This window comes from Barbus barbus (genome assembly GCF_936440315.1).
Source record: "Barbus barbus genome assembly, chromosome: 24".
Taxonomy (NCBI): Eukaryota; Metazoa; Chordata; class Actinopteri; order Cypriniformes; family Cyprinidae; genus Barbus; species Barbus barbus.
Genome location: NC_136752.1, coordinates 5114280 through 5141743, shown reverse-complemented (window position 1 = coordinate 5141743; position 27464 = coordinate 5114280). Strand labels below are relative to the sequence as shown.

Here is a 27464-nt window from a genome sequence, read left to right as displayed (position 1 = left end):
TCAAAGCCGTGAGTACCATTGACTGACATGATATGACTGACAGACCGCAACGGTTTGAGTTAAAAATCTTCGTTTGTGTTCTACTGAAGAACACAACCAGTTTGTTCAATCATTTAGTTTTCCCCAGTATTCATATCAACGATGATATACTAATGTGGAAAATAAAGATGTAGCCTATTGCTTATTTTCTGCTGCCCCTATCAGTACAGGGATACAGTAATTCACAACCTTTTTGGTTAAGCATTGGTTAAGCATTGCTTCAGTATAGCGATGTAAACATTAACATTCTCATAGCATCAATGTTATAACGCAGGGTTGAGATACAATTATTACAGAAAGTACAGTTAATATTGATATATTTTTAAATGTCTGTGAATAATTATTTGGTGGATTAAATCTGTGTAAAAGACTTCTGATCATCCAGTAAGGGTAATCTCTCTCATCGACTGCCAAACACTGATTCAACATGTTTAATTGACCCACCAAGAGGGTTCAACTATTGCTGACGTTGTAAAACAAACTGAAAAAATGGTTGATAGAAACAAAGTCACCTACATCTTGGATGCCCTTGGGGTAAGCAGATAAACATAAAATTTTCATTTTTGGGTGAACTATCCCTTTAATAGAAGTACTACTGCTGTATAGTGGTTCTCAACTGGTGGCATCCTTGTCTAAAAAATAGGTCACATGTAAGGATGTAACTATGTATCCCGAGCTGGTAGAAAATCAATACAAAAATGTGGCGAATCATGATACTGTTGGGGGTGGGGTTTATATGAATGCATCTCTGAAGGGAACTGACTGTTTTCAGACAATAGTATTTATAAGCACAGTACTGCTTTGGTTACAGCTGTAATCAAGGAAACACTATATTGCTGCTGTTCCATAAGCACCATGTGTTGCCAGAGAGTGTCTGCTGTTTTTGTTTTGTTTTATGTAATGATGTTTTATTAACAAATTTCAGGAGGAGCACGTTCAGACAATTAACCTAATTAACACAAGAAGAGCACAATCAGTAATCAACCCAGTTAACAAGATAAGAGGATAAGATATATACACAGCAGTCTTACCTCTGTTCATTGACAGCTTTCCAGCATCCCTCCACCACCCCTTCTCCACACTTACAACTATTCCTGTCCTAACCTGTCCTACTCTGGGTTCAGGCCAAAAATTCTGAGCTCGGAGCCCTCCCCTCGGACAGCATGCCAAATATGGTTACGCTTTATTCTATTTATTATATGTAAGTGTGAATTTGTGAAGTAGTTATAGCTTTACGAAGTACAGTTACACAAAGCTAAAGTCAGACCATTCTGTTTTTGCTTCAAATTTCTAAATAATACAATTCAATTCTCCGTTTCTCACTCATTGCGAAGTCTTGTTTTGCCGTGGCTGACATTTCTGAGTGTTCTTCCCTGTGTATGGTTTTCTCGTGTATGATCTTTCATTGATTTGCCTTGTTTGATTCTCTGCCGCCTGCCTTTGTGACCCTGACTGTTTGGATTATTGTCTACCTGCTCTGTTTGTCACCTGCCCTGACCATCTGCCTGTTCAGTGACAATGCTATTACTTTACTTTGGATACCCCTGACACTGTTGACTGAACGTTCCCGGTTGTACTCTGAGTGTTTTTTAATAAAGCTGCACATGGATCCCAACTCCTCATTACAAGATCACAGGCAATGCCTTATTTTGTTTATTTGAAGATAATTATTTTATTAGTTTTATTTATTTGATATGGGATTTGTTTTAAAAATTTAATTTAGATTAGTTTTTTGATATTTCAGTTTCACAAAGAAATATGCAGCATTTTGTCTGATAAAAATAAAAGGACACCTTTTAATTTATAAATTTTTCTTAAATCTCACTGTTAAAAAATGTGAGAAAATTGCATCGTGAAATCAGTATTGTGAATTGTATCGCATCATGTGTTGAGTGAATCATTACATCCCTAGTCACATGTCTGTTCTGATAGTGTCACAGAAAGCAGGCACAAACAATTGTAATGCAGCTAACCATATAACCATCCCTTATCATTTGTTAATAAGTTCAAAGGATGTGTATCCAAACAAACTATGATATATTGTTAGAAACAGACTAAATTAAAGAAGCACACATACTATATCATATATTGACCTATATATATATATATATATATATATATCAGTGGCGGCTGCTGGTCTTTCAAAGAGGGGAAGCTCATTTTCGGCCTACATCATAAAAATTGTCCATTTATTTATATGTAAATTCTGCCATCGTGTGCAGTTTGCTAGCTGGCTAGTTCACCGCCTGGCCTACTGTATGAATGAATGAATGAACAAACGATCTAAAAAAACATTAAACTCGATGGAGGAAATGTGGGAATTAGGTTAAACTGAAACAAGGAATGTGGTGTATAATTGTGTGAAACGTATAATGAAAATTGGCCAGCAATTTCGCCAAGCAAATATGAAGAAATAGGTTGCAGCAGCTTGTCTTTTGACTACACTTGCAAAGTCCACTATGTGACTGAGCTCGAATCAGTGTTGCCAACTTCTTTCGATGGAAAGTAGCTGAAGCCAGTTTGAAAAGTCGCTAAATGTCGCCAGATGACGTCATGCGCATTAGCATATTCATTACGTCATCGCGTCATATTGCCTTTTACATTTGTTTGTCTCTCTGTGCTCATACTGTATTTTAATCAGAGGTGGGTAGAGTACCCAAAAACTGTACTCAAGTAAAAGTAAAAGTACTTCTAGAAATATTTACTCAAGTAAAAGTAAAAGTAATCGTCTGAATAGTTACTTGAGTAAGAGTAAAAAAGTATTGGATAAAAAAACTACTCAAGTAGTTAGTTACTTTGGATCATATAGGTACTGAATATAGTCTATTTTTATTTAGATATATAGATTACATTTATGTAATGTGTATACACACACACACACACAGCCATTCAAAATATATATATATATATATATATTTTTTAATGTAATTTATTTCAGTGATGCAGATCAGAATCATGTTGATTTATTATCAGTGCTGCTCTTTTTAGCTTTCTATTCATCAAAGAATACTGAACAAAATGTCACAGGTTCCAAAAAATATTAAGCAGCAAAACTGTTTCCAACACTGGTAATAAATCGATATATTATAATGCTTTCTGAAGGATCATATGACTCTGAAAACTGGAGTAACAGCTGATGAAAATTCTGATTTGCATCACTGAATTAAATTATATTTTAAAGTAAATTAATTATGTATTATCCTATAACCTCTGACACCGAAACCTCTGAAAACACCTCACATGACTGCTCTGAACAGAACGAAACAAATGCATATTGACGGATCTTCTGTTCTGCAAAATGTAAACAAATGTAGCCTATATTTTTGCAAGGGTAAATATTGTAAAAATATGAATATTAATTGTGTCTGGAACAGGCCGCGCGCCGCTGCGCAGAGCTAACGCGAGTTACGCGAGTGTTCATTTTATACTCTGTGACAGCATATTTAATGTATAAATTATACATTGTATTTAATGTAAGGTACATGTACAACAAACTGGTAATGTCATAGTGGTATCGTGGCCTATACCTGTGGAACAGTAGACAGCACACGCGGTGTTCATCTAATAAAAGATCTTCATATAGCTCTAGCAAACAAGCCTTTGCAGATTTGCTTTCAACTGACTGTAGATCCAAAGCCACGTCTTCAGCGCTCTTGATGTTCATAAACTCTCTGTTATCTGAGTGAGAACCGCTTCAGAGACTGAAGGGAACTGAACAAATCATTCAAACGGATTCACGAACCGATTCACTGGTTTGATAAAGCCTTTAAACAGAATCGACTCAAAAGAATGAATCATTCGCGAACGGGCATCGTTCATTGCCCAGAGAAAAGTAGACGGCGCGTTTGGAATAAACTGAAGCATTTTTAACTTGTATTGCATTAAGATACAGTAACGAGAGGAGAGTCGCCCACAGTAACGAAGTAAAAGTACCGTTTTTTTCTCTAAAAATATACTTGAGTAAGAGTAAAAGTACCCATTTTAAAATATACTCTAAAAGTATTAGTTACCCAAAAAATTTACTCAAGTAAATGTAACGAAGTAAATGTAACTCGTTACTACCCACCTCTGATTTTAATGCAGCCAAATTATCAATAAAACTGTTTTCCTTTATATATTTTACTGTTTATGTTGTCAGTCAACGGGATAAATATGAAATAGTGACTGAAACGCAGCCCTTTAAGAATAGACATAACCAGCTCTCCCTCCCAAGAAGTTAGTCTGCACAAAAGTCCTAATTTATAGTCGAGCCGTCGTCTGATGAAATCAAATAATACACACAAGATAAGACAAGACAATTCCTGTGCTGTGATTTCGGTTATATTTGCATGTAAAATTAGAGAAGCAACATAATATCTATTTGAACTGAACGCGCTGCTCCTCTCAGCCGCTCACTGAACAGAGAAAGAGGTGCGTGCGCGCTGACCTCGCGCCGTTGCGGCAGTACCAGCGATCACAGAGACTCGCTACGGTTTGTCAAAGAAGTCGCTAGATTTGTCGCTAGTCACTTTTGGGGAAAAAGGTCGCTAGGGAGGTCTGAAAAGTTGCTAAGTTGGCAAAACTGGCTCGAATAGCTTCAGCATCAGCGACTTCTTATAGGACACAATCGCTGTCAATCAAAAGGAGATGCAGTCTTTCGACAAACCCTCCAATCATCACGCAGAAGCCCGGAGTCCAGCCCCGCCCACTCCTCCATTCACCCCCAGAGACGCTGAGCGTCCGGGGACGGGCCATAATCGCAGCATTTATCCAATGACCGTCTAGTTTTGAAGCACTGAAAAAAACTGTTCAAAGCAGCCCCATAGAAGTCAATGGACGCTAGGCTTCAACAGGCAAATACACTGACGCTACAGGAATCTATGAGAAGGAAATCGAGTCACCTGCTATATGTAGCTGATTCTGAACGAACTCGTCTCTGAGATGAACGTGTTCTAACGCATTTTTAAATCAATAAAATGTTAACACAATAGTACATATTTGACCATTAATTTTTTGACATTATAGGAGAAGCCGAGCTTCCCTTGCAGTCTCAAAGAAATCCCCACTAATATATATATATATATATATATATATATATATATATATATATAGGTCATTATATTTATACAATATATTTACATTAATTTATACAACAGTTAGTTCTGGTCCTCAAATCTGACCTTCCAGAAGATCTGATATTTCACAAGAATTAGCAGCCGGGACTTCTCACCGTTTGAAAACAGCAGTGTTCCTCAATTCCACAAATACATTTGTTTTAGGGCTGTGCAATTAATCGTATTCGATTATCATGACATCTCGTCAGTAAAGCCAATTTCTTGATTAGCTTGTCAGTGAACTACGGCTCTGTGTAGTAAATGCTGCTCCGTCTGAAAGCAGGTGATGGCGATTTACTACTAATCAAGAAACATGTTTTACTGACTGGATGCGCAATTGCGCATGATGATTGAATTCCATTAATTGCACAGCCGTAACTGGTTTAATCCCCATACTGTCTTCAACCAAGTGGAAAAGTAATATTCTGCCTTTAATACCTTGATTTTATAAAACCATTTGAATTGCACACCATTGAGTTTCCTCTTGCGAGTTTGCTTTTGCATTACTGCCAGTTTGCCATTTTGGTTTGCCAAAACAAAATGTTAATAAAACATGAATCCTACACCAATTATATTTGGGTCCATAAACCCAAAGAATGATAGAAAATACTGAGACCCGGAGTCTCCCAGCAGGCACCGGACGTCAATATGACGTCAGATTGACGTTGGACCCCAACGTCGGAGAGACGTTGTATTTTGGTTGAAAGTGAAAATCGGGTTGACGTCAGAACGCAACGTCAGATTGACGTCAGAACCCAACGTCAGATTGACGTCAGAAACCAACGTCAGATTGACGTCAGAAACCAACGTCAGATTGACGTCAGAACCCAACGTCAGATTGACGTCAATCTCCGACGTTGGACAGACGTTGTATTTTGGTTGAAAATGAAAATCGGGTTGACGTCAGAACCCAACGTCAGATTGACGTCAATCTCCGACGTTGGACAGACGTTGTATTTTGGTTGAAAATGAAAATCGGGTTGACGTCAGAACCCAACGTCATATTGACGTCAGAACCCAACTTCAGATTGACGTCAATCTCCGACGTTGGACAGACGTTGCATTTTGGTTGAAAATGAAAATCGGGTTGACGTCAGAACCCAACGTCATATTGACGTCAGAACCCAACGTCAGAATGATGTCAGAACCCAACGTCAGATTGACGTCAATCTCCAACGTTGGACAGACGTTGTATTTTGGTTGAAAATGAAAATCGGGTTGACGTCAGATTGACGTCAATCTCCAACGTTGGACAGACGTTGCATTTTGGTTGAAAATGAAAATCGGGTTGACGTCAGAACCCAACGTCAGGTTGATGTCAGAACCCAACGTCAGATTGACGTCAATCTCCGACGTTGTATTTTGGTTGAAAATGAAAATCGGGTTGACGTCAGAATCCAACGTCAGACTGATGTCAGAACCCAACGTCAGATTGACGTCAATCTCCGACGTTGGACAGACGTTGTATTTTGGTTGAAAATGAAAATCGGGTTGACGTCAGAACCCAACGTCAGATTGATGTCAGAACCCAACGTCAGATTGACGTCAGAACCCAACGTCAGATTGACGTCAGAACCCAACGTCAGATTGACGTCAGAACCCAACGTCAGATTGACGTCAGAACCCAACGTTGGACAGACGTTGTATTTTGGTTGAAAATTAAAATCAGGTTGACGTCAGAACCCAACGTCAGATTGATGTCAGAACCCAACGTCAGATTGACGTCAATCTCCGACGTTGGACAGACGTTGTATTTTGGTTGAAAATGAAAATCGGGTTGACGTCAGAACCCAACGTCAGATTGACGTCAATCTCCGACGTTGGACAGACGTTGTATTTTGGTTGAAAATGAAAATCGGGTTGACGTCAGAACCCAACGTCAGAACCCAACGTCAGAACCCAACGTTGGACAGACGTTGTATTTTGGTTGAAAATGAAAATCGGGTTGACGTCAGAACCCAACGTCAGATTGACGTCAGAACCCAACGTTGGACAGACGTTGTATTTTGGTTGAAAATGAAAATCGGGTTGACGTCAGAACCCAACGTCAGAACCCAACGTCAGAACCCAACGTTGGACAGACGTTGTATTTTGGTTGAAAATGAAAATCGGGTTGACGTCAGAACCCAACGTCACATTGACGTCAGAACCCAACGTTGGACAGACGTTGTATTTTGGTTGAAAATGAAAATCGGGTTGACGTCTAAACCCAACGTCAGATTGACGTCAATCTCCGACGTTGGACATACGTTGTATTTTGGTTGAAAATGAAAATCGGGTTGACGTCAGAACCCAACGTCAGATTGACGTCAGAACCCAACGTTGGACAGACGTTGTATTTTGGTTGAAAATGAAAATCAGGTTGACGTCAGAACCCAACGTCAGATTGATGTCAGAACCCAACGTCAGATTGACGTCAGAATGAAAAATGCAACATCTATCCAACATTAGAGGTTGACGTCAATCTTACATTAAATTCTGATGTCAACCTGATTTTTGTCAGCCTCCAACAGTGGACAAACATTGCATTACATCCCTATCGAAACTGGCCATTACCACATTTGTTATCAACCTGTGAATACAAAAGGAAGAGGAGTTAAATGTCCAAATAATTAATTATACATAACACATTATGAACCGCTTGTTATAGTTTGTGTTAGGTTTGTCATATCTAATGTAGATGTCACATTGGTTCTACTGTGGTGCTAAATGGAAGATCATGGGCCCACCCAAATTGCTATGCTTTTATCTTCTGAAGACAAAACTGATATTGCACAATTTCAAACATTTACTTGGGTCTGTTGTATGTACACAAAAGTGAGAGAACAAACAACTGACTGAGCAAATTATGACTCTTATATGGTACCAAAAGCAATGTTTTTGGATATTTCACACTATGAGTTCAGTAACATCAGCAGTCTGTCATTATTTTGTAAGTTGGCAATATTAGCACAAATTTGCAAACAAGGCTTGACATTAACATAGAATCATCCCATATTTAAGGCAAATGAATGGTATTCCACATTACATCAATATGAGCGTGGTTTGTCCCATTTTTTATTTACTTCAGTTTTATGTTTGGCAACCGTTACTGCCAGTCATTTGACCGTTTCTTTATTTTATGGATTTTTTACTGACCAATTAAATAAAGTGATATCACTAAACCGTGTACAGAGGAACACTGTCCTTTCACAGATTTTCCTAGATTATTATGATCAAACGCATTCAATAAAGTGCTAAAAGTAAAATACTAGTCTAAACGTTCTACAGAGAAACACTTCTTATTTTACAGGTTATTAAAAAACAAAAAATTATAGTGTTAAAGGATGCTGACAATTGTAAATTAAAAGTTTTATTTTGAAAGACAAAATACAAAGTCTCTACATATACTGTACAAAACTGAAAATGCAATCATTCAGTTTTTGAAGTAAAACAGTGCAAATTTGAAAGGAAATACATTTCAAATACATTTCAACATTTAAAATACTGTACCAATTAACAGAACAGTTTGAGGAGAAGTTAATGAGTTGAATTAAATATTCTCAGCACAAGAAATACAAAATATCTACAAGTTTCAAACGACTATTAATTCTAAAGGCGGGATTACACTACATGACTTTTCAAATCTGAACAGATTTTTAAAACACTATGCATCATACATACATTCAGGGTCCTTAAATATTGGGACATCGACACAATTCTAACATTTTCGGCTCTATACACCACCACAATGGATTTCAAATGAAACGAACAAGATGTGCTTTAACTGCAGACTGTCAGCTTTAATTTGAGGGTATTTACATCCAAATCAGGTGAACGGTGTAGGAATTACAACAGTTTGCATATGTGCCTCCCACTTGTTAAGGGACCAAAAGTAATGGGACAATAGGCTTCTCAGCTGTTCCATGGCCAGGTGTGTGTTACTCCCTCACTATCCCAATTACAATGAGCAGATAAAATGTCCAGAGTTAATTTCAAGTGTGCTATTTGCATTTGGAATCTGTTGCTGTCAACTGTCAAGATGAGATCCAAAGAGCTGTCACTATCAGTGAAGCAAGCCATCATTAGGCTGAAAAAACAAAACAAACCCATCAGAGAGATAGCAAAAACATTAGGCGTGGCCAAAACAACTGTTTGGAACATTCTTAAAAAGAAGGAACGCACCGGTGAGCTCAGCAACACCAAAAGACCCGGAAGACCACGGAAAACAACTGTGGTGGATGACCGAAGAATTCTTTCCCTGGTGAAGAAAACACCCTTCACAACAGTTGGCCAGATCAAGAACACTCTCCAGGAGGTAGGTGTATGTGTGTCAAAGTCAACCATCAAGAGAAGACTTCACCAGAGTGAATACAGAGGGTTCACCACAAGATGTAAACCATTGGTGAGCCTCAAAAACAGGAAGGCCAAATTAGAGTTTGCCAAACGACATCTAAAAAAGCCTTCACAGTTCTGGAACAACATCCTATGTACAGATGAGACCAAGATCAACTTGTACCAGAGAGATGGGAAGAGAAGACTATGGAGAAGGAAAGGAACTGCTCATGATCCTAAGCATACCACCTCATCAGTGAAGCATGGTGGTGGTAGTGTCATGGCGTGGCATGTATGGCTGCCAGTGGAACTGGTTCTCTTGTATTTATTGATGATGTGACTGCTGACAAAAGCAGCAGGATGAATTCTGAAGTGTTTCGGGCAATATTATCTGCTCATATTCAGCCAAATGCTTCAGAACTCACTGGACGGCGCTTCACTGTGCAGATGGACAATGACCCAAAGCAAAGCAAAAGCAACCAAAGAGTTTTTGAAGGGAAAGAAGTGGACTGTTATGCAATGGCCAAGTCAATCACCTGACCTGAATCCGATTGAGCATGCATTTCACTTGCTGAAGACAAAACTGAACAAGCAGGAACTGAAGACGGTTGCAGTAGAGGCCTGGCAGAGCATCACCAGGGATGAAACCCAGCGTCTGGTGATGTCTATGCGTTCCAGACTTCAGGCTGTAATTGACTGCAAAGGATTTGCAACCAAGTATTAAAAAGTGAAAGTTTGATTTGATTATTATTCTGTCCCATTACTTTTGGTCCCTTAACAAGTGGGAGGCACATATGCAAACTGTTGTAATTCCTACACCGTTCACCTGATTTGGATGTAAATACCCTCAAATTAAAGCTGACAGTCTGCAGTTAAAGCACATCTTGTTCGTTTCATTTGAAATCCATTGTGGTGGTGTATAGAGCCAAAAATGTTAGAATTGTGTCGATGTCCCAATATTTATGGACCTGGCTGTATACTGACTTTGTAAATCGTGACAAAGGAAAACTGGGCATCATACACTACATGACCGAGGATCATACACTACCAGACTTTAAAGTTGTTCCGAGCACAACAAACTCACTCAGAAACATGAGCCTTGGAGACGCGTGACAAATGGAAACAATATACGTTCTAAAATCGGCTGAAAATATCAAACATTTTTGATATCCTCCAACTGGATAGAATCTGAGTCTGAAGCTAAAAAACCGGAGTCTGTGACTATCATACACTATGCGATTTTCTGTTGAATCGGTCAACTATCAAATCTGCAGATTGGCTCTGACTTTCGGCAACTAGTGTCAACTTCTCCAGACTGTAAATTGGCAGAAAATCAGGACAAAAAACGTGTAGTGTATTCCAGGCCTAATTATATATGATGCCCAGTTTTCCTTTGTCATTATTTACAAAATCGGTAAGTGTATGATGCCTGGTGATTTAAAAATCTGTTCAGATTTTTAAAAGTCGTGTAGTGTATTCCAGGCTTAAAGGGATACTCCACCCCAAAATGAAAATTGTCATTAATCACTTACCCCCATGTCGTTCCAAGCCTGTAAAAGCTTCATTCATCTTCGGAACACAATTTAAGATATTTTGGATGAAACCCGGGAGGCTTCTGTCTGTCCCATTGACTGCCAAGTAAATTACACTGTCAAGGTCCAGAAAAGTATGAAACACATTGTCAGAATATGTTATGTAATGTTATGAAGCGATGAGAATACTTTTTATATAGAAATACAACAAAAATAATGACTTTATTCAACAATTAGGCACCGTAACGTCTCCTCTGCATCAGCACAGCGCCATTTTGGAGATTATGCCCTGGACGCAAAACACATACACTCTTCTGTATCAGCCTTGACACAGGGATGCGCTGTTTGCGTTCAAATCAAAGCATAAATCAACGCAGAAGACGCATCCCTGTGTCGAGGCTGATACAGAAGAGTGTACACATTTTGTGTCCAGGGCGTAATCTCCAAAATGGCGCTACGTTGACACAAACAGTATTCTTGTCGCTTCATAACATAATGATTGAACCACTGATGGCAGACGGAGTATTCTGGCGATGTGTTTCATACTTTTCTGGATCTTGACTGTGTAATGTACTTGGCAGTCAATGGGACATTGACAAGCCTCCCGGTTTTCATCCAAAATATCTTAAATTGTGTTCAGAAGACGAACAAAGCTTTTATGGGTTTGGAACGACATGGTGGTAATTGATTAATGACAAAATTTTCATTTTGGGGTGGAGTATCTCTTTAAAACTGTTTCATTATTCAGATGTAAATTTGTGTAAACAAATTTCCTGAAGAGGAATTCTTGAGAAGCAATTGAAAAAATTAGGGTTAGTATCATAATTTTTTTCTTTGAAAAAGATTGTGCAGGGAACTGTACTTTAGCTTGTATTATCCCAATCAGGTTTATAGTGTTTTTATCAATATTCGATTGACCCTTTTGGGCTCCAATATAGCTCTGATAATATATGTGGAAAAAAATTACATTGTATTTTAATCCTGAATACTAGCTACACAAGTGTAATAAAAAGTAAAATCAAAACATACAAATAAAGGTCCATGATTCTGCACCAGAAGTGACAGACACAGTAGATAAAGAGCAGTCCTCCAAATCTGAAGTAATCAGCTGGATCCTTGCTGCATCTGGGGGTTAAATAAAAAAAAAAAATACAAAAAAAAAAAAAAGACGACAGATTTATTGAAAAGTCCTTAAAAAGGAGGATTCCATTTATGTACCTTTTCTTTAAACAACATTTGACATTGAGATATTCTGACTAATTTAATTATTTAGCTGTGACCTAATGGTTAGAGAGGCAGACTCGTAGCCTGAAGGTCATGGGTTCGAGTCTCAGTCCTGGCAGGAAACCCACTAGTGTAAACAGGGCTTGAGGTACCCTTGAGCAAGTTACAAGTTAACCCTACTTGTAATTATAAATACATTTACATTTAGCAGACGCTTTTATCCAAAGCGGCTTACACTGCATTCAAGTTACAGTTTCTACATTTTATCAGCTCTTGCTTTCCCTGGGAATCGAACCCATGATCTTGGCGTTGCTAGCGCCATGCTCTACTATTTGAGCTACAGGAAATACAAATAAAGAAATGAGTATTCGCAACAAATAACAACTTTTCCCAGATGTAAAAAAAATGGCAATTAGTACACTAAAAAAATAAATATAATATTTTTATCAATTGCTAAAATGCTAATACCTGTATATTTTTAACTAATAAAATTATTAATCTGTTTACACTGCTTTTCTATCACACGTCGGTGATGTCTAACAAATGTACTTGAGGAGATCATTAAATTACTCAAGTATCTTCATACTTCATCCACCTTATTCCTAAACGCAGAAGTAAGCCTATGGGCGAGACTTCAAGTTCATTAGCCTTAAATAACAATAACAACATGCAGTAAATAGTAAAACTGTTTGTATTACAAACCAGTGTGTTCATAATTAAGATAATACACTAAAATAATATGGTATGACAAACCAATTTGCAATATCAAGCACCTAAACGAGCAGTTCTGTACAGCTAAAAAAGTAAAAATATCTGGAAGCAAGACCCATAAAATCTATAAATGGGCCATTTTTATGTGAAGAATAAGGTGGATATGATGAAAATGATGTCATCATTTACTCACTTATGTCTTTTCCAACCTGCATAACTGACTTTTTTTTTCTGTGGAACACAAAAGAAGATTAAAAAAGACATGAGGGTTAGAAAATGATGAGGGAGTTTTGATTTTGAGTGAGCTAAACTCAAGAATTAAGTTTGAATCAGAGTGGTGCCTTGGTGCAGAGTTTGCCTGCTTTGCCCATGTTCACATTTCAGCACATATAACGGCACATGATCATTAAAGTATTATGAATACTCACTTTTACAGAAGATCATATGGCAGAAGATTTTCAATCCCAAAACCTCTGGACCATGAGAGGGAAAACACACACGCACACAAATATTTAACAGGTTTAATAAAACAATAGTAATTGTTGACTTACTGACAGAGACAGAGACAGACAGGCTTACAGAAAGTTTGGCTACTCACCAGCTTTATACAAACACTTAGCAGCTAGCAGTAAGTTGGATCCGAAAGCATGGTTTACATAGTATTCTTCAGGTGCTTTCATGATCTCTCTGTTGAACACATGTCAGTTGTTCATGTTCCAGAGTGAGACATTTTATTTTACAATAAAATAACAATATCGTTATTTTTACTATTTCATTCTGTTATTAAAAATAAGATCAGCAAAAGGCGGCCTTCAGTACTTAACTCATATTAAGGTCAAGCTCCCGCTATTTATTCTGTCATTCATGTGTATGTATCTATTACATAAACCTCCAGAACTTGTAGTACTAACGCTACGCGGATATATTTACATTTCGCAATATAAAAACAACAACAACGAGTCACTTTTAATCACGCCCAAGACATCGTCACACAGCCTTATCTGGACAGTATTAAAACATAATAACAAAACACAGTAACAGATTTTGTCATCGCGATTATCATATCACTTTAACAGTAACAAAAAAACATTTATAAGAGGTACTTACCTTCTGTGTTTCCATTATGTGTCCATAGCCATTGTGTCTGTGTTCTCAATCGACACCGCATAACTCAAAATCGGTCAAAATAATAACTCAGATATGCGACAATCATGTGAAAGCCATTCCTAGAGCACTGAACGGAGCAGGACTGCAGATAAACAGAGCTGCTGTAACGACTGAGCTCAATATTCAAATCTGAGCGGGAGGAGGCGTGCCCTGCTGTCATTGGTCAGATTCCTGGATGACATTCAGATTAACCAATCACGAACAAAGCAACATAGAGACGTCAAACAACGTTGTAACTGTAGAAAAAAAAATGTTTTAAACAAAAGATAGCAAATATGTATTGATTTTTATTTTTTAGGCTGTTACATGTAAGTAATTGGTAAAATTGTGTTTTCACTTATGCTCAAAACCAGGGTCAGGTACATCTGTGCCATTCACTATTCACCTATAATTTCCATATGAATTTATAGTTAAAATAGGGTTAGGTTTAGGAGTACAGAGAAGGTGTTTACATGTCTGGCTATACTTGTAAATTACAGTTACATTCACATGACCAATGATGACCCTTTTGAACTTTAACAAATCCCTTGCCTCAACTGTATAACTCTTATGCCTAAATGCAGCTGTGCCTACAACTGTGGCATTTTCTATATCTGACCCTTTGCTGTAAGTGTTACACCACCTGTTGGTTTAGGTTTATTCCTTTGTCCACAGTAACACTTACTACAAACACTGTCATAATTGCAACATTTGTCTACAGATTACACTGTTGACTGCAGTGGCAATGCTGTTACAGCATTCGTGGTATGGGAAAATGTAAACTGTAAATGTTGATGTGCGACTAATTCAACAATAATTGAGGCCTTTGATAATGAATGTACTCTTATTCATTTCATCACTGTATTGCTTGCAACAGCAAATGACTCCGTGTTTATGCAGTCACCTCACAGCAAGGTGTTTCCATAACGCAGACATGCACATTTGACAAATTGAGGATTCTACATTTTCCATATTTGAATGTATGTTTTCTACACATTGCATGGAATGTATGCATTCCAGTCCTCTCAGACCCTTTTCTCTATGCTCTTGTTTTTTTCTCATTTCAAATTTCTCAGTAGGTATAGGGTTTCTCTCACACAAATAACAAATGCATACTCTGATCAGATAGCATACCAATATTTTTCGATGTATGTATGACGTGTTTGTGAAGTCAATGTTTTTTTGTTTGTTTTTGTTTGAGCTTTTAAAGATTATGCATACTTTTCTCTGTTCACAATTTCCATTGCAAAGCTATTTGGATCAGATGGTGTGTGAGCAGAGGCATGAAAGTTTCAACCTGGAGAGTAGTGCAGCTTTAAAAAACAGACTATGCATATTTTGATGTAATGAAATAAGTCAGCTATATTTGTGTTCAGAATTGCAGAGTTTAAATGTAAAAACACCTAAATATAAAACTGATATGATGTGCTTTAAAATTACAAAGAAAAATGCTAAACAGCTATGGACATAAACCTTTAATGAGCTACATATTACAGATTATTTGTATGAATTTACATTAATTTATATGCAATTTAAGACAACAGAAAAAAATTGAGTATAAATAATACAACCATTTTCCTGTCTTAAAAAATGAGAACTACTATAATTTGTGATTAATAACATTATAGCTACTTAAAATAACATTTGTTAATTTATAGAAGTTGTTCTAAAGAATTTTGCTAATAATTTAAAATAACAGAAAAATACTGTAAAAACAGCATTAAATGTACAGTTCTCTTGTGAAATTTTTATTTATTTTTTTTACCTCATGACTATATCAGTATTTGACGTCAATATGACATCGGCTTAAGATGTTGGCTCGACGTTGGATTTTGGTTTGTTAATGCCACAACCTAAACCTAACAAAAGATCAACGTCTAATGATGTAAGAATTTGACGTTGTGTGTACATTACCATTATAACATCTACGTGACGTTGGGTTTTGGTCGCCATACCTAACAACTGAATGTCAGTAACTGACATGAATATGACGTTGGCTTGAGACGTTGACTCGACTTTGGATTTTAGTTAGTTAATACCGCAACCTAAAAATAACAAAAGACCAACGTCTAATGATGTTAGAGTTTGACACTGAGTGGGCATTACCAATATGACGTCTAGGAGACGTTGGGTTTTGGTTGCCATACCTGACGACTGTATATGAGTATTTGACGTCAATATGAACGTGGCTTAAGATGTTGGCTTGACGTTGGATTTTGGTTATTTTATGCCACAACCTAATACTAACTATAGATCAATGTCAAACGATGTTATAATTTGACGTTGTGTGGACGTTACCATTATGACGTCTAGTCGACGTTGGGTTTTGGTTGCCATACCCGACGACTGTATCTCAGTATTTGACGTCAATATGACGTTGGCTTAAGACATTGGCTCGACGTTGGAATTTGGTTAGTTAATGCCACAACCTAAAAACAACGTCAAATGATGTTAGAATCTGACGTTGTGTGGACGTTACCATTATGACGTCTAGGCGACGTTGGGTTTTGGTTGCCATACCCGACGACTGTATATCAGTATTTGACGTCAATATGACGTTGGCTTAAGACGTTGGCTCGACGTTGGATTTTGGTTAGTTAATGCCACAACCTAAAAACAACGTCAAATGATGTTAGAATCTGACGTTGTGTGGACGTTACCATTATGACGTCTAGGCGACGTTGGGTTTTGGTTGCCATACCCGACGATTGTATCTCAGTATTTGACGTCAATATGACGTTGGCTTAAGACATTGGCTCGACGTTGGAATTTGGTTAGTTAATGCCACAACCTAAAAACAACGTCAAATGATGTTAGAATCTGACGTTGTGTGGACGTTACCATTATGACGTCTAGGTGACGTTGGGTTTTGGATGCCATACCTTACGACTGTATATCAGTATTTGATGTCAATATGGTAACAACCTAAAAACAAAGTCAAATGATGTTAGAATCTGATGTTGTGTGGACGTTACCATTATGATGTCTAGGCGACGTTGGGTTTTGGTTGCCATACCTGACAACTGTATATCAGTATTTGACGTCAATATGAAGTTGGCGCGACGTTGGATTTTGGTTAGTTAATGCCACAACCTAAAAACAACGTGAAATGATGTTAGAATCTGACGTTGTGTGGACGTTACCATTATGACGTCTAGGCGACGTTGGGTTTTGGTTGCCATACCCGACGACTGTATATCAGTATTTGACGTCAATATGACGTTGGCTTAAGACGTTGGCTCGACGTTGGATTTTGGTTAGTTAATGCCACAACCTAAAAACAACGTCAAATGATGTTAGAATCTGACGTTGTGTGGACGTTACCATTATGACGTCTAGGAGACGTTGGGTTTTGGTTGCCATACCTGACGACTGTATATCAGTATTTGACGTCAATATGACGTTGGCTTAAGACATTGGCTCGACGTTGGATTTTGGTTAGTTAATGCCACAACCTAAAAACAACGTCAAATGATGTTAGAATCTGACGTTGTGTGGACGTTACCATTATGACGTCTAGGAGACGTTGGGTTTTGGTTGCCATACCTGACGACTGTATATCAGTATTTGACGTCAATATGACGTTGGCTTAAGACATTGGCTCGACGTTGGATTTTGGTTAGTTAATGCCACAACCTAAAAACAACGTCAAATGATGTTAGAATCTGACGTTGTGTGGACGTTACCATTATGACGTCTAGGAGACGTTGGGTTTTGGTTGCCATACCTGACGACTGTATATCAGTATTTGACGTCAATATGACGTTGGCTTAAGACATTGGCTCGACGTTGGATTTTGGTTAGTTAATGCCACAACCTAAAAACAACGTCAAATGATGTTAGAATCTGACGTTGTGTGGACGTTACCATTATGACGTCTAGAAGACGTTGGGTTTTGGTTGCCATACCTGACGACTGTATATCAGTATTTGACGTCAATATGACGTTGGCTTAAGACGTTGGCTTGACGTTGGATTTTGGTTAGTTAATGCCACAACGTAAAAACAACTGAAGATCAACGTCAAATGATGTTAGAATCTGACGTTGTGTGGACGTTACCATTATGACGTCTAGTCGACGTTGGGTTTTGGTTGCCATACCTGACCACTGTATATCAGTATTTGACGTCAATATGACGTTGGCTTTAGACGTTGGCTCGACGTTGGATTTTGGTTATTTAATGCCACAACCTAAAAACAACGTCAAATGATGTTAGCATCTGACGTTGTGTGGACGTTACCATTATGACGTCTAGGCGACGTTGGGTTTTGGTTGCCATACCCGACGACTGTATATCAGTATTTGACGTCAATATGACGTTGGCTTAAGACGTTGGCTCGACGTTGGATTTTGGTTAGTTAATGCCACAACCTAAAAACAACGTCAAATGATGTTAGAATCTGACGTTGAGTGGACGTTACCATTAGGACGTCTAGGCGACGTTGGGTTTTGGTTGCCATACCTGACCACTGTATATCAGTATTTGACGTCAATATGACGTTGGCTTTAGACGTTGGATTTTGGTTAGTTAATGTCACAACCTAAAAACAACGTCAAATGATGTTAGAATCTGACGTTGTGTGGACGTTACCATTATGACGCCTAGTCGACGTTGGGTTTTGGTTGCCATACCCGACCACTGTATATCAGTATTTGACGTCAATATGACGTTGGCTTTAGACGTTGGCTCGACGTTGGATTTTGGTTAGTTAATGCCACAACCTAAAAACAACGTCAAATGATGTTAGAATCTGACGTTGTGTGGACGTTACCATTATGACGTCTAGTCGACGTTGGGTTTTGGTTGCCATACCCGACGACTGTATATCAGTATTTGACGTCAATATAACGTTGGCTTAAGACGTTGGCTCGACGTTGGATTTTGGTTAGTTAATGCCACAACCTAAAAACAACGTCAAATGATGTTAGAATCTGACGTTGTGTGGACGTTACCATTATGACGTCTAGGCGACGTTGGGTTTTGGTTGCCATACCCGACGACTGTATATCAGTATTTGACGTCAATATGACGTTGGCTTAAGACGTTGGCTCGACGTTGGATTTTGGTTAGTTAATGCCACAACCTAAAAACAACGTCAAATGATGTTAGAATCTGACGTTGTGTGGACGTTACCATTATGACGTCTAGGCGACGTTGGGTTTTGGTTGCCATACCTGACCACTGTATATCAGTATTTGACGTCAATATGACGTTGGCTTTAGACGTTGGCTCGACGTTGGATTTTGGTTAGTTAATGCCACAACCTAAAAACAACGTCAAATGATGTTAGAATCTGACGTTGTGTGGACGTTACCATTATGACGTCTAGACGACGTTGGGTTTTGGTTGCCATACCCGACGACTGTATATCAGTATTTGACGTCAATATGACGTTGGCTTAAGACGTTGACTCGACGTTGGATTTTGGTTAGTTAATGCCACAACCTAAAAACAACGTCAAATGATGTTAGAATCTGACGTTGTGTGGACGTTACCATTACAACGTCTAGGCGACGTTGGGTTTTGGTTGCCATACCCGACGACTGTATATCAGTATTTGACGTCAATATGACGTTGGCTTTAGACGTTGGCTCGACGTTGGATTTTGGTTAGTTAATTCCACAACCTAAAAACAACGTCAAATGATGTTAGAATCTGACGTTGTGTGGACGTTACCATTACGACGTCTAGGCGACGTTGGGTTTTGGTTGCCATACCCGACGACTGTATATCAGTATTTGACGTCAATATGACGTTGGCTTTAGACGTTGGCTCGACGTTGGATTTTGGTTAGTTAATTCCACAACCTAAAAACAACGTCAAATGATGTTAGAATCTGACGTTGTGTGGACGTTACCATTATGACGTCTAGTCGACGTTGGGTTTTGGTTGCCATACCTGACCACTGTATATCAGTATTTGACGTCAATATGACGTTGGCTTTAGACGTTGGCTCGACGTTGGATTTTGGTTAGTTAAATGCCACAACCTAAAAACAACGTCAAATGATGTTAGAATCTGACGTTGTGTGGACGTTACCATTATGACGTCTAGGCGACGTTGGGTTTTGGTTGCCATACCCGACGACTGTATATCAGTATTTGACGTCAATATGACGTTGGCTTTAGACGTTGGCTCGACGTTGGATTTTGGTTACTTCCCAACACAACCTGAAAACAACTAAATATCAACGTCAATTGACGTCGGTCTTGGACGTCAAATAAACGTTGTCATTAGACGTTGGCTTGACATTGAATTTTGGTCACCTGACGTCGCGACCTAAATCCAACCTAATATTAACGTCATATGACGTTGTGTGCCTGCTGGGCTGACCGTCACGAATCCGGTTCATGTATTCCACCCAATTACCACCAGAGGTCGCCCTTCCATCATATTGACTCACACTACACAGACTGTTGCACCTCTGGACTGCATTTCCCATCAGCCATTGCACTGATTGCATACAGCTGTAACCAATCACACACACACACTATATTAAGGTGCATTCATACAATACCAACTTGAACTGGGAGCTTTCTGAAAGCTATGGCTTGTACCCTGCTTATACCACGTGACCGTTGCACCTCACGCGTAACTAGAGAAAAATACTGGTGGTTTCTAAAGAAAGAGGAAAATATATGCATATATATAGATACTATAATGTACTATAATAAAATGTAAGTGTTCATACGGTTATTATTTTGTTGTTGTTCTCAACATTCTTTCAGGCAGGTTCATTTTGTTGACTGTTGGTATAGAAACCGATAATCCTCAGTCCTGAACAGCACCAAGTTGAACATCAGGTGTTGTCATCTCGGAATTACGGTAATTACGATATGGCATGAACGCAGCATTACACCCACTCAGGTCCTTCTCAAACTGCCGAGTATTGTTTAGCGTTTAGCGCTCTCCTAGTGATAGCTACATTCCGGGATTTTTGAGTTTTAAATTTAGGCCCCGTCCACACAAAGACGCGTTTCTCTGTATACGCATAAATGTTTTACCGTATAGGCCGTGTGGACACAGATATTTCCTGAGACGACTCCGTGTTTACGGAATTTGAGGCAAAAAAAAAGATCGGATAGGGAGAAATCTGGCTTCGTGTGGACGTAGCCTTAGTTTATCCTATTTATTGTCATTCGTGTCTTGATCCTAGCCTGTGTATCTCATTTCTTGTCTCATCTCTGCCTGCCCTGAAGTTTATAGTCTTCCTTGGATCGCTCTCTCTCTCGTCTTGTCGTATGGACTCTGTTTGCACCTGCCTGGACTATTATCGTGTACCTGGATTATCTCTCTTTGTTTTGCTCCCTGGATCACATTCGCCACTGATCAACCGCTTCTGTTCACTGGACTGTTCTTGTGTTTTGCTGTGCCATACCTGTTTGCTGGTGTTTCGACCCTGCCTGTGTTTTTGACCACGTCTCTGTCTAATAAAGCTTGCAAATGGAGCCGCACACCTCATCTCGTTCGCCCCGTGTTACACTGACACTATTCCTCTATTTCAGAAAACAAGGACTATAGTCTCAAACAAAGAGAAAAAAAAAAAGTAAAAAATTATTTGCACTCCTACACACAAAAGCCCAAATACACGCTGCATGCGTGTACACAGCTGCCTTTATGTCTGCCTTTAGAAACTGCCTTTATGTCTAAGTGATACTGCTGGCTCAGTTTATTGGACAGTATTTAACAGTATTTAAGCTTTAATTGATTGTCCTACCTGAAATTGTTTATGCTATCTGAGCATATTTATAGGATAGTTCATGTCAGATTTAGTTGTTAGTTTGCAATATTTTTTTAAGTTTTTTTTTTTACTAACACTGGCTTCTCTATTCTATCTATTCCTTTTCTTTTTTTAAAAGGAAGATTAAGGAAAATAGTCCAACACCGTGGTATAATGAGCACATTGACAACCTAACGAGAGCAGCCTAGAAAATGGAGCGCAGTAGAAAGCAAAGAACTTTGTTTTAGAAGAAAACAAGCACAACCCCAAGTATTTATTAAATACAGTGGCTAAATTAACAAAAAATATAACATCAGCAGGTGCAGACATTACCCAGTAGCACAGTAGTAATGACTTTATGGACTACTATTAGAGATAAAATTGTAACCATGCAGCTGTCAGCCACTGTATCGCATCAGATAGTACGCTATAGAGCCCCTGAACAATTCCACTCATTCTCTTCCATTAGAAATTAAGAATTGTATAAACTTGTTAAATGATCTAAACCAACAACCTGTATGTTAGACCCTGTTCCATCTAAGCTCCTAAAAGAGGTGCTTCCAGAAGTAATAGATCCTCTTATGTATATTAACTCATCATTGTCATTAGGATATGTCCCAAAAACCTTCAAACTGGCTGTTATTATGCCTCTCATTAAAAAAACACAACTTGACCCCAAAGAATTAATTAATTACAGACCGATCTCGAATCTCCCTTTTCTGTCAAAGATTTTAGAAAAGGTAGTATCATCACAACTATGTTCCTTCTTAGAGAAAAATTATATATAAGAGGATTTCCAGTCAGGTTTTAGACCATATCATAGTACTGAGACTGCTCTTATTAGAGTTGCAAACGACCTGCTTTTACCATCTGATCGTGGTTGTATCTCTCTATTAGTGCTACTGGATCTTAGCGCCACGTTTGACACTATCGACCACAGCATTCTTTTAAATAGACTAGAAAATTATGTTGGCATTAGAGAAAGTGCACTGGCATGGTTCAAATCGTACTTATCTGGCCGCCATCAATTCATGGCAGTTAATGAAGAGGTATCATACCAATCACAAGTGCAGTATGGAATACCACTTGGCCCCTTACTTTTCATGCTTTACATGTTATACCCTTGGGAAATATCATTAGGAAACACTGTGTTAGCTTTCACTGTTATGCTGATGATACTCCGCTCTATATCTCTTCGCGACCCGATGAAACTTACCAATTTGCAAAACTAACGGAATGTATAGTTGACATCAAAAACTGGATGACTAGCAATTTCTTACTGCTAAATTCTGAAAAAAACAGACGTGTTAATTATTGGACCAAAAACGTTTGCATGTAATAACCTAGATCACTATCTAATACTTGATGGCTGCTCTGTAAGTTCTTTGCCATCAGCTAGGAACTTAGGCATACTTTTTGATAGCAATCTTTCCTTCACAAACATGTTTCTAGCATTTGTAAAACTGCATTTTTCGATCTTAAAAATATATCTAAATTACGAACTATGCTCTCAATGTTAAATGCAGAAATATTCATTCAAATAATAATAAAACAATACACTTAATTTAATAAACAAACTCCAGCTGGTTCAAAATGCAGCAGCTAGAGTTCTTACTAGAACCAGGAAGTATGACCATATTAGCCCGGTTCCCTATTAAACATTGTATATATTTTAAGATCTTGCTAATTACCTATAAGGCCCTGAATGGTTTGGCACCTCAGTATTTGAGTCCTTCATGTCTGCTGCGATCTCAAAACTCTGGCCATTTGATAAAACCTAGAATATCAAAATCAACTGCAGGCGGGAGATCCTTTTCCTCTTTAGCGCCCAAACTCTGGAACAATCTACCTAACACTGTTCGGGAAGCATACACACTCTGTCAGTTTAAATCTAGATTAAAGACCCATCTCTTTAACCTGCCTTACCATAATACACTATCGCATTTCTATAATTCAAATCCGTTAAAGGATTGGTAGGCTGCATTAATTAGGTCAACCGGAACCGGGAACACTTCCCAAAACACCTGATGTACTTGTTACATCGTTAGAAGAATGGCATCTACGCTAATATTAGTCTGTTTCTTTCTTATTCCGAGGTCACTGCAGCCACCCGGATCCAGTCCGTATCCAGATCAGATGGTGGATCAGCACCTAGAGATGACCTCTACAGCCCTGAACGTCAGCGGAGACCAGGACAACTAGATGAGCCCCAGAGACAGATCCCCAGTGAAGACCTTGTCACCTAGATGGCCATCAGGACAAGACCATAGGAATCAGATGAGTCCTTAGCACAATCTGACTCTGCTTTAGCCTAGATTTAAACTGCTGATCTGACAAGAGGAGAATGACACTATTTCGACACACTATTTCCCCGTCTAAATACTGTAAAGCTGCTATAAAGCCACACAGCTGATGTAAAGCTGCTTTGACACAATTTGCATTGTTAAAAGCGCTATACAAATAATAGTGACTTGACTTCTTTTAATTATTATACAATCAACAAAAGCAAAAAGGTCACTAACACCATGCTCTATTCTTTTTCTATTATATCTGTTTTCTTTTTATTTATAATATAACTTAAAAAAAAACCTTGCTACGTGTACTTCTTAAGCTAACTGAGACTTGTTATAGCACTTGCGTGCCATTGCTGTTTTATTTGATTTTGATTGCTCCATTGTCCTCATTTGCAAGTCGCTTTGGAGAAAAGCATCTGCTAAATGACTAAATGTAAATGTATGTAATGTAAATGTGATTACAATAATGTACGCTAATTCCAGAGAGAGATTTATAGTTAAATGTTACATTGTGCAACCCTGGTGGTCAACTGGGTTGCGTGGAGAAATTTCAAGCCAGCACAACATACAAAGGAAATCGTAAAGTGTACACGTTCCTATATGTTGTCTGTGGCCAAAATATAAACAATTTGCTAAGCCAAGCAACAGTATTTACAATGGGACTAGTTAGATGCACTGAAGTGTATACAGTGCACACACCATGTAGAGTTCCACTGCCACTTTTGCATAAAAAAAAAAGGAGCTACAATAGATGGAAAATAATGGGGTTTTTGAGCCAGTGACGGACCCTACTGTTGTGCATCCATAGCGCCACCCCTAAAACAGAATGGCAAGGTATTTTTTAAATAAGGCTATGTCCTTCCCTGCTAAATATTTTTATGCTGCCTCGGGCTTTGGAAGATGCCTCTGCAGCCAGAGAGTATCGAGCATACCACATTCATAACACAGATATGCCTTTAAATATTTTCCATTTGGCATCACAAGCACTCTAGAAATCTTGATTTAAATTAACCAACACAAGATGAATAAAACACTCAAATGGCTTGATTCAGTCTATATATGAATGATATATTGGTGTATGACACCAATAGAATAGCATGATCAGGATCTTGCTAAGGTATTGGAGAGGACCAAGTAAGTGGGGTTGACGCTCAATTGTGAAAAGTGTCTACTGAGAATATTATTATTATTATTATACTATTACTTTTATACTATTAAACTGAGACTACTATGACTATTCACACTGACTGAATCAATTTCTTCGTGAACCTTGCCTTATACACAGAGGCATTGTCATGTTAGAACAGAATTAGAATCTGTTGCTATAAAATTAGAAGCACACAATTCCCTAGAATATCATTATATGTTTAAACCATTGAGATTTGTACTCATGGAAATTACTAAAGTAGTCAAACCTGTTCATTAGAAGGGGGTGTCCCAATACTTCTGGCTATATAGTGTATCTTGAGAGCAGCAATTATGTATTGAATACAAAACAGGCATCAAGGTTTGACAAAGTGTAGGGAGTGGGCTAAAACATCTGTGTAAGCTGGAAGGAGAACGATACAATGGAGCAATGGTGAAAAGTCCTGGTGCTGATACGGATGATTGGAATGCCTCTTATCCACTTAGATTTGAGGACCATATTTAACTGTTGTATAGACTAAACGTGTATACTATACACAGCAAAAATGACTGCACCCCTCTGAATCTTCAATTCTTCAGTTTGCTAGTATTTTGTCATTTTCCCACAAACTGTATAGAAATACATCTTTATGTTTAGATGGAGTGTACTCCCTCTTATGCTGTGCACTGTATAGGCCTAAAGACTTACTGTTCATAATATCAATCAAAATCAACAATACAAGCAACTATGGTTTTAAATGTCAATGAATTTAAATAAATATTCTAAGCATAATTTAAATCAAAGTCATTTATTTAAATAAAAATCGGTGTATTAAATGGCTTTGATTTTTTTCTTTAGACTTCCTTTCTTGCACAATGAAAAATAAGGGATTATTCTAGCTTTGATCAAATGTGTAATTCTTCTGTACTTTTTTACTGTGTGTTGAGCTAATTATTATTTGGCAAGAAGAGTGGTATTTTTAAAAATAATTTAAGGAGAGAATCGTATTATAGCATTTCCTATTTTATTAGAGTATGTATGGAGAGGAGACAACATTATAGTACATATAAGTCTAAAGTTAAGCGACGCTTCTGTTTGGTAGCAACTGTAGGCTAATGAGTCGGCAAATTCCAATGTAAATGCGAGTGCTGAAGAAAATCTAAATCAGTTGAGAAACACTACATGCAGGTCATGATTTCACGCCGAAACCAAAATTAACGTTTTTAAATAATACCATTGAGCCTACTTTAACCTTTCTTTCCCAAAACCTGGAACCTTTTCTTTACCTACCTGGAAATGATTCCATTGCTTTTCCTGTATTCCTCAATTCAGATTGCGATAGGCTCTCTGATGAAAATAACACAACACCACGTTCAGGAAATTAGAGAGGAAACAATAGGGAGTTTAAAGATAATGAAGAAGAAGAAGAAGAGTTCATGAGGCCTCGTGTGAGGCAATAGTTGAAACCGTTCACCTTTCTTTACGAAACATTCTCAATCATCAAGGCAAGCATATACGGTAGCCTAATCTAAAGTTCCATGAAACAAAATTTAAAACCATAAAACTTTAAATTGATTAAATATTTTAAGTTTAAACGTAAGCATTACTTACAGGTTTTTGTCAGCTCCTTACCTGTCCTGAGCCTGTCTCTTCCTGTAACGCTGTAAGCAGCGGCACACCTGCTTTCGCTTTGTTCAGGAAACGTTCTGTCCTTTGCAAATGAGGGAAAGTCCACATTATCTTTATGCAAATATTGCGGAGCGAAAAGTCTGAGCCATCCAATCAAGATATAGAACAACGGGAGCTGTTGTGTATTTTTATTTTTAATTTTTAATTTGCTTTATCAAGAACAGGTACAGTGCCATATCTCAATATATAACAACAACAAAAAACATTTCACATGCTTCAACAAGTAGGAACAAAGAAGAAAGAGAAAAAAAGGAGTACAAGAGGGTACATAAGCATCAGTTTACAGACAGATATCCATTATATTAACAATTCCCTAGAATATTACAAAGCAATTTAAATACCGACAATATAGCATTCATTTTATTTTATTTTTTATATTATGTGAAAATGTTAAAGGAGGAGCATATATTAATCGTTTTAATTGCTTTACTATTTTTAGATTTTGATATCACATCTACATACATTTCAATCTCCTTTTCAAGCACCACAAAAAGAGGTCTGCTTTTTGTAAACTTGCACTTATGAATGTGAAATTTACATAAAAAATTAAATAACATTTATAATAAAACCAACAT

At 37.9% G+C, this 27464-nt stretch overlaps 1 protein-coding gene across 1 annotated transcript in view; it reads right to left on the bottom strand.

Annotated features, from left to right (window-relative positions):
- Positions 1-26901, bottom strand: part of traf3ip2a (TRAF3 interacting protein 2a) — a 61820-nt gene extending 34919 nt beyond the window's left edge. Inside the window, exons 1-2 of the mRNA XM_079374852.1 lie at positions 26833-26901; positions 26491-26547 (exon numbers count right to left, since the gene is read on the bottom strand). Coding sequence (XP_079230978.1) covers positions 26491-26506 — 16 coding nt within the window. The 5' untranslated portion in view covers positions 26507-26547; positions 26833-26901. The remainder of the gene's footprint in view (positions 1-26490; positions 26548-26832) is intronic.
- Positions 26902-27464: the final 563 nt, after the last annotated feature.